The sequence below is a fragment of the Protobothrops mucrosquamatus genome, unplaced genomic scaffold, assembly GCF_001527695.2.
Source record: "Protobothrops mucrosquamatus isolate PMUCROS unplaced genomic scaffold, P.Mucros_1.0 scaffold7, whole genome shotgun sequence".
Classification (NCBI taxonomy): domain Eukaryota; kingdom Metazoa; phylum Chordata; class Lepidosauria; order Squamata; family Viperidae; genus Protobothrops; species Protobothrops mucrosquamatus.
Genome location: NW_015386394.1, coordinates 818765 through 839340, shown reverse-complemented (window position 1 = coordinate 839340; position 20576 = coordinate 818765). Strand labels below are relative to the sequence as shown.

Here is a 20576-nt window from a genome sequence, read left to right as displayed (position 1 = left end):
TAACCAAAGAGAGAAGCAACCTAAAACTAAGGAGAAACTTCTTGACAGTTAGAACAATTAACCAGTGGAACAACCTGCCTCCAGAAGCAGTGAATGCTCCAACACTGGAAGTTTTAAAGAAGAAACTGGACAGCCATTTGTCCAAAATGGTATAGGGTTTCCTGCCTGAGCAGGGGGTTGGACTAGATGACCTCCAAGGTCCCTTCCAACTTTTATTATTATTATTATTATTATTATTATTATTATTATTATTATTATTATTATTATTATTATTATTATTATTATCATCATCATCATCATCATCATCATCATCATCATCATCATCATCTTAGAAATTGCAGTCTCCTTGCCAAACATCCTAACCCACTGCTACTGATAGATGAGTCCTAATTTAAGTGAAAATTCCAAGGAGAAAAAATAATGTTTTCAAATTGCCAAAAATTCCAAGAGAAAATAAAATACAGTGTATAGAATTATAGAACTGACAATCAAGACCAGCTGGTAGCACAAAACATATTAATCTCTATAGGCCACCCCCATCTAATGGCCAGATGCAATGTTGGCAGTTTTTGCTTTTTTCCAGCATTAAACAAGAATTTTAAACTTGCTAATGGTAGAGTTATAGATTAATTTTATTCTTGGCACATAAATGTGATCTTATGGATTCTCGTGATTAATTGCACAAATAATATTGTAAGTGGGTCAATCTTCCTCAGAATTATGACAACCAGCTTGCTGTAGTAATATATAATATATTATAAATATATTATAAATATACATAAATTGTAAATGTAATATAAACCAGGAGCCTGTGAGTTCCAATTCTGCTTTAGGTACGAAGCCAGCTGATGTCCCTCAACCAATCACCCTCTCTCCTAGGAAGCAGGAAACCTTTGGAAAACCTTTGCTAATGAAACTGCACAGACTTGTCTAGGAAGTTGCCAGGAGCACACACTGACTCAAAGGCAAAAAATTCCAAAAAAACAAAAACCAAATTAGTAGCTCTGAGCAATAAGTAATCTCAAGATTAAAATATATATATACGTTTTCCTTTGGGATTCATAGTCAAATTACATCAGAAAAGCAGCAACGAATCTCTTAGGTATAATTATTTTAATTATTTTTATAAAATATTTTCAATTCATAGGGGAAAATTATCCAGCTTCTTTAGAAAACAAATTATTGAGCACTAATGTGAAAGAAAGATAGTATTCACTCTTTGGGTTTTGTAACCTTTAACTTGTTACAAATACATTTCAGACACTTACATAGATTTTGTAAGGATAATTTGTTTCCTAATATTCTTTTCCATTAAAATACTGATTGGTTTTATAGATCTTGGTAAGGTATATCATGGTTTCATTTTACTTCATCTGGAAAGCCAGCTTGTATGGTTTATAAATCATGGTATGTAGCTTACTTTTAGGTTTAAGCCTGTGATTTATCCAGCAGACCATTTTAAAACAAACCATATGTTGTGTGTTGGGCAAAGTCACTTCATGTGTCCAACAGGTTTGGCCTTTTTTATCTGAGCTGATTTTGGCAAAACATTTGGTGTTGTCCTTTGGGGAAGATATCATGCCTTTATAATTATGAAGACAATTATTTTTTATCAATAAATATGAACTGAAGCAACTTTAAATATGGTTTACTATAAACATTCACTACTGAATAATTGGTCAAATCCGGATTGCCCTATGATATTTTTTAATGCACAATTTACTTTTAATGTAAAAAGTTTCAGAGCTGCCAACATGCAGTTCCTAATACTTTTTTTTAAAAAATGGCAAAACATAATAGCTGCTGTGCTCCTTTGTGCTTAGCAGTATGATCAATGTGTATCTTTCAAGCATCTGTAGACTGGAGCCCTATGCCCCCCCCTCCCCGCCACCACCAATTTTAAGCTTTTAACATGCTCAGTTTCCTTTTCTTCAATGGTCCAGTTAAATCTATTGGAGTTTCTTGACAATGTTTGCCTAAATTCTCTCTTTTTTTTGTGAAAAGAGAGCCACATCATCAGCATATAAAAGAAGTGGGTTATTGACCTTGGCAGTCTTGGGAAGACAGAAGCTTGGAAAGGAGAGTTTGTCTGGTAGGGAGCTTAAACAGACGTTAAATAAGGTAGGAGCTAAAATGCAGTCTTATCTGATTCCCTTTGGAATGATTGGGTTAGACAAGAAATCTTGAGGGTTTCTATCCAAGGCATCTTTATAAAAATCACTAAATTAGGAACAGGAGGTGTCTGCTCTTATTTGTGTACCAATTGGAGAAAAATGCAAAGAACATCCCATTAAAAAGGAGTCAGATGCAGTATGGTTTATATATTGATTATGTACTGCTATGCTAATGAGTCCATGCAAAGTAATTTCATGATGACTTCAAAGACTCACTTGTTTCCTGGCTAGGAGCTATCAAACCATCAGCACAGAATGATCCTCATTTTTCTGGGCATCATAAAAAATTATTCATGAAACCTGTGTAACAACTAGATATTCTGCCATATTTATACAATTTATATAGACAATTTGCTGTCAACTTGTTGGCTGGGAATGAGCAGTGATTATTGTATTTTTTGTTTGATGTAGTGGCAATGTGGAAGACCATTTTAATTCCAGGTTCATTGACATATGTTGATTTCTCTTTCTTATTATGAAAAGTCTAAAAGTTTAGAGTTCATTCTGAACTATTCTACTTTTTTTCTGAATAAAGAAGAGGGAAATCTTCACATAGCTGTAAAGCATTTCTTATGGCGAAAGTCTGAAACTTTCCATTCCCAGAATCATATGCCATCCAGTCAATTTCACTGCCATAGTAGGGGCATGAAGTCATGGTGCCAGGTTTTGACAAAAGCCTCAAGGTTGTTGTTGCAATTGGGATCTTTTGCATAAAACCTAGTACTGAGTACTGTGGAAACTAGCCACCCTTGGGGTATCTCTTATTAAGGAGCTACTGACAGCTTTCAAGAGATTTGGGTGTCATCTTGCTTGTATGTTTACTTTTTATATTATGCTTTTATTTGAAGATGTGGAACATAGATACTGGATTCTGTAGACTCCAAAATTATATATACGGTATTAATTATGTATATTTGTATATTAAATTAAAAGATAAACAATGTGTCAAGATATGAGGAGAATAGTAACAATGCTCCACTCTTTTATCATTATGAATAAAATATATAATTTCAATGTGCCCTCTGTACCAGTCAGATTGAAAATATCCCTAGTAGAAGGCCTGAGGCAAGTTAACTAATTCCAGGATCACCTTTTCTCATTTGCTATTCTTGATCAATTAATTTTATCTGGTCGTCTCCAAGACTAAAATTGCTCCTGTGTTACATCATCTCAGCTATAGATGATGTAACTATGTAACTATAGATGATTCAACTATCTGAATGGAATAATGGCAAATTCTTCTTTAGCAGAATTTGAACTATTCTTCCTCTTTATTTTGGAAAATGGGGAATTAATACTTTATAATTTTGCATCTGAACATGTGTTCTTGTTATATATTCTAGAATTTTATTAATGGAAAAAGATGTTGGATATGGAAGAAAGAAACCAGACAAACATCAGAGAATTTATCCTGCTGGGCTTGGGGAATCTTCCTCAGCAGCAACTTTTCCTTTTTTGGCTCTTCTTGGTGATTTATCTGATGATAATAACTGGAAATCTCCTCATCTTTCTGCTTATTATGGTTGATCAACACCTTCACACCCCAACATACTTCTTTTTGGCAAAATTGTCTTGTTTGGACACTTGCTATAGCTCTATCTTCTTGCCAAATATGTTGGCCAACTTGCTGAGTAGAAAAAGAACCATTAGTATGAGATAATGCCTAGGGCAATATCATTTATTGTGCATTTGTGCAGCTCTAGAAACCTATCTTTTGGCTGCCATGTCTTATGATTGCTATTTAGCAATTTGTAGACCTTTGGTCTATGCTTCTATTTTTCCAGCTTATGGCTGGGACATGGATAAATAGTTTGATATTTAATATAATTCTGATATCTGTTGTCCTTTTGTGGGCCTAATGTCATAGACCATTATTTTTGTGAATTACGTCCATTGATGAACTTATCCTGTAGTGACACAAGTCTCCTTAAATTATTTGGCTTTCTCATGGCTATTGTTTTCACCACTGCTCCATTTCTGTTGACTCTCATTTCTTATGTCTATATCATATGTGCCATCATTAAAATCCAGTCCACCACTGGAAGGCAAAAAGCCTTTTTAACCTGCTCCTCTCATCTCATAGTAGTTTGTCTCTATTATGGCTCATTGATCATTGGCTATGTATTGCCAGACACTCCCTCCCTGAGACCTCTTAATAAAATATTCTCTATTTCCTATACCATCATGACTCCTTTGATCAACCCCTTCATCTATACTTTAAGAAACACAGAAATTCACAAAGCTTTAAGATGACTTTGTGATAAAATTGTTTACGGCATGTGTCATTTGAAACTGTTAAGGTATTTTCAGTTTACTAGGTAATCAAAATTTTAATGCAAGCATGCAAATCTAGTGTCAATAATGTACTACTATTTGGTTCAATATTGGTTGAGGATTTGGATGGATTCATGGTGTGGAGAAAGTTTAATTTTATGTGTGTACGAGGGCAATTCAGAAATAAACCTCCATTTGGTTATCAATGACAGATACGCGCAGATACAGAACTTTTATTATACACATTAGAAAACTACAACATTACATTACTTTTTGACATAAGGCACTTGTCATAACATCTTACAAGGTTTGAAATTCCTTGTAGTCACTTGGCACCAAATCTAGACTATAGGGGGGGTTGTGATCAGAAACATCCAAACGGAACTGCTTCAAAAGTTCTTGGGTGCATCTAGTGATGTGCAGGTGAGCATTATCATGAACCAACACCACACCGGAAGTCTGCGTGCCCTGATGCTTGTTATGGATGACTCGTCTGAGTTTTTGTAAGGTTTCACAGTAGACTTCTGAATTGATGGTCGAACCATGTTCCATGAACTTTACTACAACTGCTCCTTTGCCATTTTCACATTTGGTGGGATTTTCTATGGCACCACTTCTGGTGTGGTGTTGGTTTACAATGTCTTTTCCTTGTTGAACTTCCATCAGTTTGAATATTTATTTGATTTGAAGAGTTGCTGATATTTTTCATCTTACTTGCTACAGAAAGTAGACATTTCTTTGCATTATTTTATGCTTTTTGTAACATAACTTTTTAAATGTTTTTTTCATACCTTGATTTTCTCTCAATTTTTCATAAATACTTCAATGAAATTGTGTTTTTTTTTCCAAAGAAATTTTATTATTTTTCTCATAAAAAAATAATCATAATCATAAACACAATAAAAAAGTAAAATCCCCCCCCCGGACTTCCCAAACCTAATCCCAGGATAATATTCATATATAGATAAACAAATACTAATATCTCTAGCTCCACAAAATATCTTAATCTACATGAAAAGATAGAAAAAGTAAACAAAATAAGAAAATCTAAAAACCTAAGTTATATTCTACCACTCTATGCTTCTTTTGAATATAAACAATCCATCTTCTCCATATTGCTAAAAATTGTTCATTCGAATAGTTCTTCAAGTAAGCCGAAATCTTTGCCATTCGAAACTTTCAATCTCCAGTCTTCCATTGTAGGCAGAGTTGGGCTCTTCCAATTTTGGGCTATCAGCAAACGGGCAACAGTTAAACAATAAAGCATCAAATTTATTTCTTTTGCATCTAAATTTTGCACAATACCTAGAAGAAACAGCTGTGGGAGAAAGATAATCCTTTTTTTAAAAATTTGCTGTAAGTTCCACCACAATTGTATCCAAAAGGCCTTAATAACCTTACAAGTCCACCACATATGAAAAAAAGTTGCATCTGGATGTCCACACCTCCAACACTTGGATTCATAATTCGCATAAATACGAGACATAGTTGAAGGATCCAAGTGCCATCTATAAAACATTTTATAAAAATTCTCACGTAAGTTTTGAGCTTGTGTAAACTTCACATTTCTCACCCAGATTAACTCCCAAGTGTCCATAGGTATTGTTTCTCCTATATTTTGAGCCCATTTAATCATACAATCTTTGACTAATTCAGTTTCTGAGTCCAATTCTAATAAAACATTATATATCCTTTTAATATGTTCTTTAGCTCCATCTCTTACTTGCTTAAAAAAATTTCTGTCTTCCATAACAAAGATAGTCTTTTTATCAATTCGCCATCTATCTTGAATTTGTCTATACAGAAGCCAAGAAAAGTTTGGATTCTTTTGCTTCAAAACTTCTATTGATTTTAAACACCAGTTACCACCACCACTCTGGTATAACAAATCTTTGTATGTAAGTCCCTCCATTACCACTCCTCTAATTATGGTTTGAAAAATATGTGACGGTATCACCCAGAGTGGTAGCTTAACATCAAACTTAAAAAAATATTTTTGCCAAACTCTTAACAATGCAGTCCTTATTATATGATTTCTGAAGGTTTTATCAATTTTTTTCTGCATAAAAAGATAGGCATGCCACCCAAAGTACAAGTCCCATCCTTCGACATTCAAAATCCCTTTGTTGGACAAATTAATCCAGTCAGTCATCCACGTTAATGCACAAGAGTCATAGTAAAGTATCAAATTCGGTACTTTAAGTCCTCCACGTTCTCTACTATCTTGAATAATCTTGAATTTAACTCTCGCCTTCTTGCCTTCCCAAATAAAACGATTCAAATCTCTTTGCCATTCTTTCAGGTTAAGTTCATTTTTTAAGATAGGTATCATCTGAAATAAGAAGAGAAACTTAAGCAAAATGTTCATTTTGATGGCCGCTATATGACCCAGCAAGGAAAGCTGTAGTTTTTTCCACATTAATAAGTCCTTTTGTACCGTTTTCCACAATCTTTCATAATTGTTCTGGTACAATTTCGCGTTGGAGGATGACAAAAAAATTCCCAAATATTTGACTTTATTAACCACTTCGAATCCTGACATTTGCATAAGTTGATCTTTGTCTCTAACAATCATATTCTTAGTAAGAATTTTAGTCTTATTCACATTGATTTTAAATCCAGCCACTTTACCATACTGATACAGCTCTTGCAACAAAAATTCTAATGATTCGATTGGTTGAGACAATGTAAAAACTAAATCATCAGCAAAAGCTTTAAGTTTATATTCTTTAGTAAAAATCTTTAGACCTTTAATCATTGGAGATTCTCTAATTCTGGACAACAAGATTTCCAAAGACAATATAAATAATAGTGGAGAAAGTGGACAACCTTGTCTAGTACCTTTTTGTATATCTATAAGTTCTGTCAAGTCTCCATTAATAATTATTTGAGCACATTGTTTTTGATAAATCGCTTTTATGGCTGTCTTAAATTGATTTCCAAAATTCATATAGTCCAACATTTTGTTTAAAAACTGCCAATCCAATTTGTCGAAGGCCTTCTCCGCATCTAAGAAAATGAAAGCCGATGACACTTGATTATTCTTAATCAATTGTGTTTGATAATTGTCTCAAAGTTTGTGACCTTTTAAAAAAATTTCCTACTATAAAATATATGATTATAATTATTGTTTTTGATTGAATGATTTTGCTTTATTGTTATATCGTTATTGTCTCAAAGTTTGTGACTTTTAAAAAAACTTTACCATAAAACATATGGTTATGATTATTGATTTTGTTTGAATGGCTTTGTTTTATTGTTGTATTGTTATATTGTTATTGTTATATAAAACATTATTTTTTGATATTAACTTGTTCTGTTCTGTCAAAATATCTTATGTGCAGGATTATATGTAATGAAAAATTCCAATAGAAGGGAATATATGAAGCTCAGGGTTGAATCTTGGCTTGCTTGGATTTCTTAGTCCAAAATTTTGATTGAAGAATTAGCAAAAAAATCTGAAGCTATAATATTTATTATGGTCAGTGTGCCAAATCATTTTCATATCTATGTTTTCCAAGTATTGCCCTTTAGTAAAATACTTTCTTAAAATAATATTATTTTACAATTATTTTGCTTTCTCACGGCCTTCCTTTGTGTCACTGGTGTTTTGGAGAACCTAATTTGCTGAGTGCAGACTTGACTTCCAGGGGAATTGCTAATTGCTCAAGGAAACTGATTATATTTGAGTTAAGCATTTTTTTGTCACCGTAACCTAACATCACTAAGAGACTCCATTCATCATTTATAAAATGGCATGTATTAGTTTTGTTGGGGAAGAGAAATAATATTGTAATGAAGCCATTCCTGAACTGGAGTTATTCACAAGGGTCTGTTTCTGTAATTATTAGACATGATGATTTCAACTTTTTTTTTACAAAATAATATTTAATAAAGGCAAAGACAGAATTTCTATTGACTTCCAAAGCTGATGTTAATTTTTTGAGGCTGGACAGGCTAGGAGACAGACCACATGAAGACTACTGGACTCTATTATTATATAGTATATTAATAAAATTTTGAAAGTCTGGCAGAGATTAACTCTCTTCTCTATCTTTTTCTCCCTCACTCCTTTCCATACCAAGGAGAAACAGGACAGGTTAGTCTTGAATTATTTTCTTTTTCCCTCCTTTCTTCCAGGGTAATATAGTGTTTATGTAACAACTTTTAAATGCCTTCTTTAAGACCATCTCTGTAATTCTCTACAATGGAGCAGTATCACAAAGAAGAGCAAAGTTCTTTCTAACATCACCATTGTTCTTGGAAACTGCAAAAGACTTTGCTTTATATTTTATTTTGGGCTTTTGATGACCCAAATATTATAAGAGACTGACAGAATATTTCTTGTAATTCTCATTTTTTTTCAGTTTGAACTTCATCATGCAGAGATGAAGAAAACTGGATGAAAAGATGCCATCTTATTATAACAATCGTCACAATTTCATCACTAGCTAAAATGAAGAAATGTGGAATCCTCATGATTCATTCTAGTTGAGGTCTTCAATTTTATGTGAACCTCAAGCTATATTTTATAAGAAAGTTGGGATTCATGATTATAAGTTATGCATTGAAGCACTCAGATTGATTGACTTGGAAAAATGTTGAATGGACATAAAGAAAATGAAACAGGCATCACCAGATTCATCCTCTTGGGTTTGGGGAATAATACTGAGTTGTGGCCTTTTCTTTTCTTATTCTTCCTGGTGATTTATCTTGTGACAATAATTGGGAATCTCCTCATCATTGTATTAGTTGCAAATGACCAACAGCTTCACACTCCTATGTACTTTTTTCTGGGGAATCTGTCTTGTCTTGAGACTTTCTATTCCTCAACTATTTTGCCAAAAATGTTGAGCAATTTGTTAACTGGAGACAGAACTATTACTGTGAGTGGATGTCTCTCCCAATATTATTTCTTTGGCTGTTGTTTAGCTACAGAAACATTTCTCCTTGCAGCAATGTCTTATGACCGTTACTTGGCAATATGTAGGCCTCTATTATACGCTTCTGTTATGAACAGAAATCTTTGTTTCCAGCTTATATCTGGGGCATGGCTAAATGGTTTGATGGTTAATAGCATTATTGTGTTTCTTATAGCTCAGTTTTCCTTTTGTGGACCCAATGTAATAGACCATTACTTTTGTGACTTAAGTCCACTTGAAAAACTGACTTGCAGTGATCCCGGCCTGCTTAAAATTATTGTTTTTCTCTTGACCTTCATCTTTACACTTGCTCCATTTTTTCTGACTGTTAGTTCTTATGTCTGCATCATTGCCAGCATCATAAGAATCCAATCCACCACTGGAAGGCAAAAAGTCTTTTCAACCTGTTCCTCTCACCTCATGGTTGTATGTCTCTTTTATGGAACAATTATAATTGTCTATATGTTACCAGACACCCCCACTCTGGGACAGCTCAATAAAATCTTCTCCATTTTTTATACAATCCTGACTCCTCTGGCCAATCCACTCATCTATACTTTAAGAAACAAAGAAATTCACAAAGCCTTTAGGCGCATTCATGGCAAACTGAGCACATTTTTTGGAAGAAGTTGTTTGAAGACATTCCTTCTGCTCTACTAAGGATTTTAAATATAGTTGCTAAACCAGCAACAGTTATCAGAGGCAAGCAGAGCTCCTTTTTTTCCCCTCATGGGGAGGAAGGAACTTATATTGTCCATTTTGTATGTTACTAATACATACTTTGTAGATTCAGGTCAAAGTTGCTTAACACACTGAAGTTTTTCAGTTTTGCTATAAATTATAAAAATCATCAGTTGTCTATTTCAGAGATGCAAAATGGGAACATCTAAATTGGGCTATGGATTGCTTAGTTCATTTCCAGAAACTCGTGCTATTAAGCTTTCCTAAGTCTTTCTAAAGCTTAACTTATCCACTTCTGGGAAACCTTTCCTCACTATGTATCAGCTTTCTTTCCAAACAGCATCAGATCTGCCCTATTTCTGATAGCTTAAACTTCACAGTTTATCAGTTCATTTCTTGGCTATAACCTTTCTCTTTATAATGTTGTTTCCAATATGTGTTCAGAATATGTATTGGTGTGTTTAATAAAAATATTTTCAAAAAGGTCAGGCTCTTTAATATTTCAATCTTCTTGTTTTTAAGGTTTAGAAATGTATCTGTTATGACTGTTAGCCATATGTCTGCACATTTAAGAACAATAATTACTTCTAATATTGTAATACATATTTACTGATTTTTCATGGTAAATAAGGAAGCAATAGCTGCGAATAACTTAATTAGGTATTTTTTTCAATAGCTTTCTACAGTAAATGTTCAGATGAATTAGGACTTTTATAGACTTCAAGATAGGTCCATGCAATTTTTAGTTACATGTTGGAAGTGGATTGCCAGTACCTTCTTCTGGGCATTGCAAGTCAATGATTGGGCCATAATCATCAAGTTGTTGAAGAATAGAACACCTGGTCACTACACTCCTAGGGCAGTATCTGTAACCACTACACTCTGGAGTCTTTCTTTAATACTAGCCTTTAGTAAGCACAGCCTGTTATTGCAATTTCCTAATATAATTGAGTTAATTAAGGCAGAATCTTCTTTAATAATTTGAGATGCAGTGTTCCAGATTACTCTCTGCCATTTATAGTAAGTTTCAATTCACTGTCTGGCTGATTTATCTTGTGAGCTTTCCAAGCCTCCCCCCAAATTTCACAAACATTGCCACAACTTTTATCATTGTTTTCTCCGAGTTCATTTCCACCTCCTTTATTCTTCAAGGCTCCAACCATTTCTGTTTTTCAGCAGAATCTAATTTTCTTTCTCCAAAAGCTCACAATCTATTTCCTATGCCAGGGCCTCAAATCTATTTCTGAGCTTCAACACTGAGAATATATTTGATGTCCTTTATTTCTGATTCTCACTTTCAGTTATAGCTTGCTCTTTTGAGTAAATTATCTTTCCAAAGAAGGATTGCTTATACTGTCAATTCCTGTTACAATGGCAGTTTGGTCTAATAACTGTCACATCTCACAATGTGGCAGTTTACATTGGAAAGCTCATGATACTTATTTCTGACCATATTTAGGCAAATTTTGATCAGCTAATACATTAAAAGAGAACAAGTGATTCTCAGTGACTCCTAGAATGAATTGTTACTTTGCAAAATTCTAAAATGAGTTTGCAGCAAACTAACGATTCATGTTGAGAATTACTTGTTCCCTCTGAATATATCAGCTCAGCTGATCAAAATTTGGAATTTAGCTCTTTTATAATATTTGTTATTTCAATGTGTGAATTTACCTTTCATAATTTAACTCTATCTGCTATATTTTATATGTTCTTAGACTATGTTATATTTTTATGGATGTTTTTGTATTTCTTACATTAATAGTACCTACCACATAGTCTCTTCTTGAAAAAAATAGGGTAAATCTGATTTTAAAGGGCACCAGATAATATCCCACAATGTAGGATTGTAAGTCTGGAATATCTTGGCCAAATCAACAGTGGAATTGCCCAATAGAAGAGCCTTTACAAGGCAAGACTGTTTCAGAAATATGTAATATGTATTGTTAATAGCCAATCTTATCTGGATGTTTTTAGTGCTTTTATTGTCTTAAAATGTTTTTAGTATTTTTAATTGTTACACACACAGAAATAGACATAGACACACACAGTTATAAATGCCCAGAATCATTGACTGAGATGCGCAACTATAGAAATTTAAATAAATAAATAAATAAATAAATAAATAAATAAATAAATAATCTGTGCCTAGCCTTACCATTCTCTCCATATGTTCTTATGCCTGAAAGTTCTAAGAATATTCCTTTTTCTTTGCTTCTCACTGTTTCCCTATTCATAACACACACACACACACACACACACACACATATATACACACATACACAGAGACATGCCCAACCCCTCCCCCTGCTAATGGTATATCTCCATGGTGGTGAACCTATGGCATGCATGCCACAGGTGGCATGTAGAGCCCTCTCTGTGGGCACGCACGCTGTTGCCCCAGTCCAAGGCCTTAAGTCCTGTCCATGAGCAACCTGCATCAAAATCTCCCCGGGCAAGTGGCTTTTTAAACTGGGTTTTATAAAACCTTTTCGCTTTAGGCCTCCACCTCCACATGCAAAAAAAAAAAAGTTCAATCAATCAATCAATTTCAACTTCTCGCGGGAAAAAAAGATCACGCAAAATTGGAATTGATTGATTGAACTTTATTTTTAGTCCCACACAGCGGCGGAGGAAGTGACACATCGGAGCTGGAAAGAAGGTGCCGCATGGGGGTGGGGGAGTGGCAGGAGCAGGGTGCTCCATGTGAGGGGTGGGGTGGGGCCTGTGCAGGGGGAAGAGAAGCAACGCGGTGATGCTACCATGGTGGTAGACCAGTTGCTTCCCTCCCCCTGCCAGACACCTGCCAAAGCTGCGCAGGGTAAGATTGCTGAGCTCGCCCCTGCCCAGATGCCCTCACCGCCCCCAAGCATTTTTTTTACTAACCTGCCTTTCAGCTGCATTCCATTTCTCCATTCGCTTCTCAGCCTTCGCCGCGTGTTTGTGGAACTATCAGTTAAAAAAAAAAGTTCCATGACGAGATCTCAAGAAGTTAGAAAGTCTGATGGAACTTTTCTTTTTTACCGATAGTCCCACAAATGCGCGGTGAAGGCTGAGAAGCGAATAGAGAAACAGAATGCAGCTGAAAGGCAGGTTAGTAAAAAAAATGCTTGGGGAAGATGAGGGCAACTGGGCAGGGGTGGGCATGGCAACCTTACTCTGCATGGTGGCAGGAGGGTGGGGCATGTGCCCTTTCCATGCCAGGCTAGCCCCTGCAGCCCCGGAGTGGTCGTGCTAGGTAGTGGTAGGCAGGACATTGAGATGGGGTCTGGCAGGCTGACCAAAGTAGCACGTGGAACACTGGAGGCTTGGGGAGGGAGGGTGCTGAAGCATGCAAGGAAACAAAGGAAGTTTTTGGGGGGAGGGAAAAAGGTCAATCAATCAATTTCAACTTTGTGATCTTTCATGAGAAGTTGGAATTGATTGATTGACCTTTTTTTCTCCCCCAAAAAACTTCCTTTGTTTCCTTGCAAGCGGTGGCAGGAGATCACCAAGGAGAAACGGCACAGGGCTGGGAGTCAGGTAAGGAAAGAAAGGCTATTTCTGGAGGGAGCAAGGATTTCTTTCCTTACCTGCCCCACTTGTTCTGAGGCTGCTTTCCACTCTCAACCGCATTGCTCTTGCCAATGGCCCAACCGCCCACTTCAGTGCCCTTCCTCCCTGAGCCTCCAGCACTCCACCTGCTGCTTTGGTGGCTCTGTAAGTACAGCTGCAAAGTTCTCTTCTCTGTCAGAGAAGAGAACTTTGCAGCTCTGCCTACAGAGCTACCAAAGCTGTAGCTGAATGGACAGGTGAGAGGGGAACCTGCCTCACTTGTTCCATGGCTGCTTTCAGCCCGGCCACATTGCAGTGGCATTCGGTGCAATACACGAGGCGGCAAACAGCTGTGCCACACCGAAACCAGCCATTTTCCACCTTCTGCGCAATGCCGCTACCATGAGGCCATGGAACAAGCCAGGTGGCAGGAAGAAACCAGTATACCGGTTCCTTATCCCTGCCCAGCTTGTTCCGTGGCCTCATGGCAGCGGCATTGGGTGTGACGTGCAAGGCGGCAAATGGCCGTGGTCGGCAGCAAACAGCCATGTCGTGCCAAAACCGGCTATTTGCCACCTCACGCATTGTGCCCAATGCCATTGCCATAAGGCCGTGGAACAAGCTGGGCAGAGGTAAGGAACTGGTATACCGGATACCCCCTCTCCTACTCCACTTGCTACTGGAGGGCTGGCCAGTATTCGCAGCGGGCTGCGGAGCCACACAGTATGCCGGTCGAGGGACTGGCAGGCTGTGGCTGCTGATGGACACAGTTGGCACCCATGCACTCGCTTTGTGCAGGGGCCGATGGTGTTAGGCAGTTGCCACCCCGTTCCCTGCCTTGCCTTGCCATGCGACAATGGCACCCCTGCCCTGCCCCCTGTCTGGTCTCACCTCACCCTGTAGGATGAGCCTCCTGCCCACCATCCCCCACAGGCACCCACCAGAGACCCCCCTGAATCTCCCCCAACCCTGCCCAGCCCCCACAGGCATCCCTTCCCACAAGCAATATCGAGGTGGCTATGCCCACTCCGGCCATGCCCATCCAGTCTGCCATGCCCACTGCAGCCATGCCTACCCAGTGATCACGCCCACCTACTGGGCCATATCCACCTGGTACCCAATGATAAATAAGTGGGGTTTGGGTTGCAGTTTGGGCACTCAGTCTCTAAAAGATTCACCATCACTGGTGTCATGTGTCTGATTAACGAAACACTTAAAAAGACTTTCAGGCATATTTTTTCCTAAAAGCATTTATTAAGGTTACAGAGACGTCAGTACAGCATGGTGGAAATGCTTAGGTCTGGCTTCTCTTCTGTTACACATATACATTCTAAGCATTTCCCCCCCCCCCTTATTTTGGGGTCATGGTTCACATCTTCCAATCAACTTGGAAGATGTGATTTACTTCCGGTTTCTTTTTCCCGGGCTATCCTTATTCTCCTCCCTTTTTCCCTGTTGCCTGGTTTAACTATAAAAATACCAGACAGTTCTGCATATTGTCAAAGCAAGAATATACAGTATTTGCAGCATTGACAACTGGTCTAACCTATTACTTTAGATACTAGACTAAAATTTAAGGTAAAATAAGGCAAAGGATCTGACATATATCAAGTAAGGATCCCTTGAGCAAATTAGCTCTTTATGGCAACAAAACTGTTAGACCCCATTTTCAATGTATTTTACCTCTTTGGTTATATTTTCCAACAGTTTTAAAGAGGGCTTCCTTCACTTCTCTGTTTCTCAAACTGTAGATGATGGGGTTGAGCACTGGAGTCAGGACAGTATAAAACAAAGAAAAGATCTTATGTAGCTCCTTCAATCTTTCTGTTTCAGGGACAGCATAGACAAGCAATAGTGAAATGAAGAAAAATGAAACTACTGTGAGATGAGAAGAGCAGATAGAGAAGGCCTTCTGTTGTGCTTTTTTAGATTTCATTTGCAGCACAGTATAAAGGATAGAGATGTAGGAGGTCATTGTTAGAAGAAATGTGGTCCCTATACCCATGAATCCTATAATAAATGTAGCAAGTTTCACTAGGTGTGTATTGCTACAGGAAAGATTTGCCACTGGATACACATCACAAAAGAAATGGTCAATTTCATTGGGTCCACAGAAAGTTAATTGTAACAGAAAAACAGTTACAATAGTGTTGGTCAACAAACCACTTATCCAAGATGTGAGGGCTAACTGAAGACAGAGTTTGCCATTCATGAGGGATGCATAATGCAGAGGTTTGCATATTGCTAAATATCGATCATAAGACATCATTGCCAGAAGATAACATTCGGTGGATGCTAAAAAACCAAAGAAGTAGTATTGTGTCATACATCCATAGATAGATATAGATTTATCCCCAGTTACAAAACTAGCCAGCATTCTGGGCAGGATGGTTGAAATGTAACATGTCTCCAAACAAGACAAATTTACAAGGAAGAAGTACATGGGGGTATGAAGATGATAGTCAACTACAACAAGTAGAACAATAAGCAGGTTCCCCACAATAGACAAACTGTATATAATAAAAAATAGTGTAAAGAGGAGTATTCTCATTTGGGGAATATTGCTGAATCCCAAAAGAATGAATGTTGTTACACTTGATTGATTTATTTCCATTCTTTCCTATTAATGATTATCAAGGTGGTTCTGAAAAAAAAAAATCTAAAGAACTTTAGTAGTCTCATTTCCCACCCCCTTTTTTTCTTCCCTCTGATAATTAAGGCAAATGTTGACATACATTCAGAGAACTGCTGGTTGGTATACCTAGACAACAGAAAGAACAGAAATATGTTGCATTTCTTAACATACTAACCACATCATAATAGAAAATGTTATATATTAATATTCCAATAATGTTCAGTGCTCTCCTAGAATGTGTGTCTGCGGGAAGATATCAATTTTAGTAGAAATTAACAAAAAATGTCATGCCAAAATGAGCACTTGTAGCTATCATTCTTTACACATAATATGTATCCCCAGAAAAATTAAATCTAGAAAAGAACACATATTTGGAGTAGTTGCATCTACTGTATCTATCATACTTTTAAACTATACTTGGGCACAATTAAACAAATAAAATTGCATTTAAAAATAACATGTTTGCAAACTTTAATGAAAGTTCTATGTATTAAAAAATAGATGAAATTAAAATGGGATTTCTTGCTGTTTGAAATATTAGAGAGGATCATATTTGAATTGCTTGAATATGAATAAGAATTGTTCCTATATCTCTGCTTTCAGGAAATGCCAATTGCGAATTTCTAAAATATAATTTTAGAGCTAAAGCATGTGGATTATATGAATGATTGAATATTTCAAGGATATTAACTTTGACAAATTTTAGTCACATGACTTCAAAGATTTTAACCACAATAAACTGTTTGTAATATTTCCCAATACTTGCTCACAATTGAAAATGGAAGGCTAAGAAAAGCAACAACACACAAAATACCTTGTGTAACCAAAATTTGGCTGAGCCAATGTGATGTCCTACTTCAATTTAAAAATGCAAATTGTAGGAGCATTTAAAATCCAGGGTATTAAAAAAAAAAAAACTTTTTCCCATGTTTTTTTGAGGTGCCACAAATTTTATTTTTGTCTTTCCTATTCATTTTTGCTTGATTGTCAGGAGGGTTGGAATAATTTCTTGGCAAGCTCCTCACCACAAAGGATCACATGAACAGTGACTTTGGAAGGAGAGTAGTAAGTTGGACAGGTATTTTGGCTAAGTTTAGCCACAAGGCAGGACTTGACAAACTGGTTTCCCCCCATTGTGTTCTATGTCTTTGCTGTCTCTGACCCCTGATTTTTCAAGGGAATTGTCAGACTGGTAAGGTTATCTGTACCTTCAGTCATGACAGAATCTGGGTGCATCAGAATGGTAGTTGGCAGGCAATATAATGCTGAAATACCCAAAGCAGAAGGCACAGACACAATATGCCTCAAAACTCATTGTAATGTGAAATAGTTTGAACTTGTTCTAGTCATTTGGGCTGCAAAAGAAATACCTGGCCCAAATATGTTTAGAAGGTTGGAATTGTCAGCCTAATTCCTGTATTCAGAGTGTTGACACAGAGGTGATCTCCCACATGTGTTGGCAAAACCCATGCAGAAATATATTATTCTATTAGCAAAAGATAGAACAACACTGAAATCTGAGGCTGGCCAGGGTGAAAAAAAAAGCAAAAGTAAATGAGCTTCAAGGTGAAGGTTAGTTTTACCACCCCAATAACATTTGAGTAGACAGAAAGTAGCTGGCTACTTATGTCTCTGTCATAGAGCCTATCATACCACTTAACTGCTACCAGTGCTCTCCATGTGTGGGATATAAATTTCAAGACTATAAAATTTTTTAAACTCACATTAGTTTTTAGGTTTCCTTGTTTGCAGATGAATATAGAGAACTAAAATGTGCTTACCTCTTCAAAATTAATAGCTCTATCATGTATCTTCTTAGACAAAGAACCGAAATTCTTAGAATTTATATTTCAAATAAAAAATCCAGGCAGTGCTGCTGATTTTTTTCAAATGAATTATCTAGAAAGTTCATGTTATAATTCTACGTTACCTTGCATTTTCAGATTTCAGGAAATAGAATGTTCATGATCAAGGTTCTTTCTTCAACATTTCTGTAACATTTCTTAGCTGAAAATATGAATACAAACTTGAGGATGTCTTGCCAAACACAGCTAAAGTTTGTCTGTTTTTCATGAATAGCTAGCCTGACCCCCCCCTTTAAAGGACACAATCATAATCTATTGTTTATCATTTTTAAAAGATACACATATTGCATTAGCAGACATTTCTTAACAACTATTAGGACAAACAATGAAATTATATGTCTGAGTGGGAAGCAGTGGACCACTGCCAATTAACACACACATCATGAATGCCTTCTATTTTGAACAAGAATGTTTTATATAGATATAAAAATTAATATCCACATAATATACATTACATAAAATTATAATCTAAACTATCTTTTAGGTTCCATGAGTATGTATTTTCTGAAAAAGGTGTTTTGGTAATTTAAACCTTAATTCATTTTAAAATGACTCTTTGGCATTGCTGATCTTTGGACTATTTCTTATATTTACCACACTTGCAGTATTTTTATTTTTATTTTACCAACAATATGGATAAATTCACCCAACAGTGTTATTTTCACTTTGAAAACCTATTTCTAAAGTAATAATTTTTTGCTCCAGGATTATAAAGATTTGAAAATATCTCCAAAACCTACTATTTTGTTCCTAAAACTTGCAACTGATTTTCAGTAATTGATTCTCTCACTTCCATAGCTCTGATTCATCCAAAAAGAATTAATCAGATTTATGTAGTCTCTATCTCATTTCCCAGTAACTAGTCCCCATAGTCAACTAAACTAATGGTAATAAAAATTTTGATGAAATAAACTTATAATATTCCTTTCTGAGTACCAAACATAAATTGAATATCTGAATGATATATGCATAATAATGATCCTAGGCAACATCACTTTAATTATTTTCCATGGAATACCTGTTTCTTTTCTCTATCTTCCTCATGCTTAAAAGTATTGTGGAGTGAATAATCTTCTTTGATTATGCAGTTCCTTAGCAAGAAACAATCTGCAAGGTTTATGTGTACTCCAAAATATATACGAAGATGTCTTTACCCTTATATATTCAAAATGGTTTGAATCTATATTAATCAATTCATCTGTGTTTCCTTTATTGATAACAAGTAAAATCATTACTAAGAAAAATATAACTTTTTCATACTAGGGCCAGTCAAGGAAAGAAATGGGGGTGGATAGGAAGAAGCTGTAACCTTTGGGATTATATTATGATTGTAGATGTCAACTTCTGGACTTTTTAAAGGTGTTATTAACAATTATCTCAGCCTGCTTTCCCCCCCTAAAATTAATACTAGTAATAAAGCAGACTAAGTAAAACTTTTTCAAGGATATATTTAGAAAACTGTATTTAAAATTATAAAAAAATATAAATTTTGACAAGGGACAGTGAATTATATTTTTCCAGAAACTTGTCAATTATGAATGTTTTGTTCATTTTTAATAGAATAATAAAAGAATGTATCATCTTAGCCATCTCCTTATGTTAAATTTATATTGCTAATCAAGATGTAGAACTTTTTTAAAAAAATGACAAAATGAATACCGAATAGATAGAAACTTAATGTATCTGCCTTTAATAGTATCACTAATCTCTGAATGAACAATTTTTTAACCTTGCCCTATATTCACTAAATAAACTTCCCTTGAACATTTCATAGATGGAAAAACACTATATACCACTCATGAAAACTTCATAGTAATGTTCTTTTTTTGAAACCACTCTTGTACAGTAATTATTAAGGATAAAAACAAAATATTATCTTTGTGAAATTACGAGCAATGACAAACACCAGTCCCTTATCAAATACACTAGGTATTTATTTTGTATGAATTGAACTTATTTCTTCATAGAAAATTGTCCTATAAATAAATCAAGACGGTAAACATACCTAATATTCTTTTCTCCTCCTATTTTCTCCACAACAACCCTATGAGATGGGTTGGACTGAGAAAGAGTGACTAGCCCAAAATCACCCATCCCATCCCAAAGGCAGGACCCCAGTTTCCAGGTTTCTAGTCTGAACCCTTAAGGACTACACCAAATTTCAATGCATTCTTTAGCACTATACTTTAAAAGTTCCTTAAGACTTCTACCATGCCATCACCATAATAGAGCTATACTGCATCTCATTTCATGCCCAGGCAGGATACACACACACACACACACACACACACACACACACACACACACACAGACAGACAGACAGACAGACAGACAGACAGACAGACAGACAGCGTAGACTATAAGTAGAAGCCCTACCTGCTTTGAGCATAGAAAAGAAGATCTTTGTAAAATTTAAGCAAAGTATATGAAACTTAGACGTTTAGGTAGGCACAGCTAAACTTTCCCATCTCCGTTACAGATGAAATGCTCT

General features: G+C 35.9%; 2 protein-coding genes across 2 annotated transcripts; one reads left to right on the top strand and one right to left on the bottom strand.

Moving 5' to 3' along the window:
• The first annotated feature begins 9046 nt into the window (after positions 1-9046).
• LOC107282348 (olfactory receptor 6B1-like) lies at positions 9047-10030 on the top strand. The gene has a single exon (XM_015810119.1). The coding sequence runs from the start codon at positions 9047-9049 to the stop codon at positions 10028-10030; it is 984 nt and encodes a 327-aa protein (XP_015665605.1).
• Positions 10031-15254: 5224 nt separating this feature from the next.
• Positions 15255-16199, bottom strand: LOC107282347 (olfactory receptor 10A7-like). The gene has a single exon (XM_015810118.1). It carries the CDS (start codon positions 16197-16199, stop codon positions 15255-15257), a length of 945 nt encoding a protein of 314 aa, XP_015665604.1.
• Positions 16200-20576: the final 4377 nt, after the last annotated feature.

Bases quoted from the DNA above. Each gene is read 5' to 3' on its own strand.
- LOC107282348 (XM_015810119.1), top strand. From the start codon at position 9,047: ATGTTGAATGGACATAAAGAAAATGAAACAGGCATCACCAGATTCATC.
- LOC107282347 (XM_015810118.1), bottom strand. From the start codon at position 16,199: ATGGAAATAAATCAATCAAGTGTAACAACATTCATTCTTTTGGGATTC.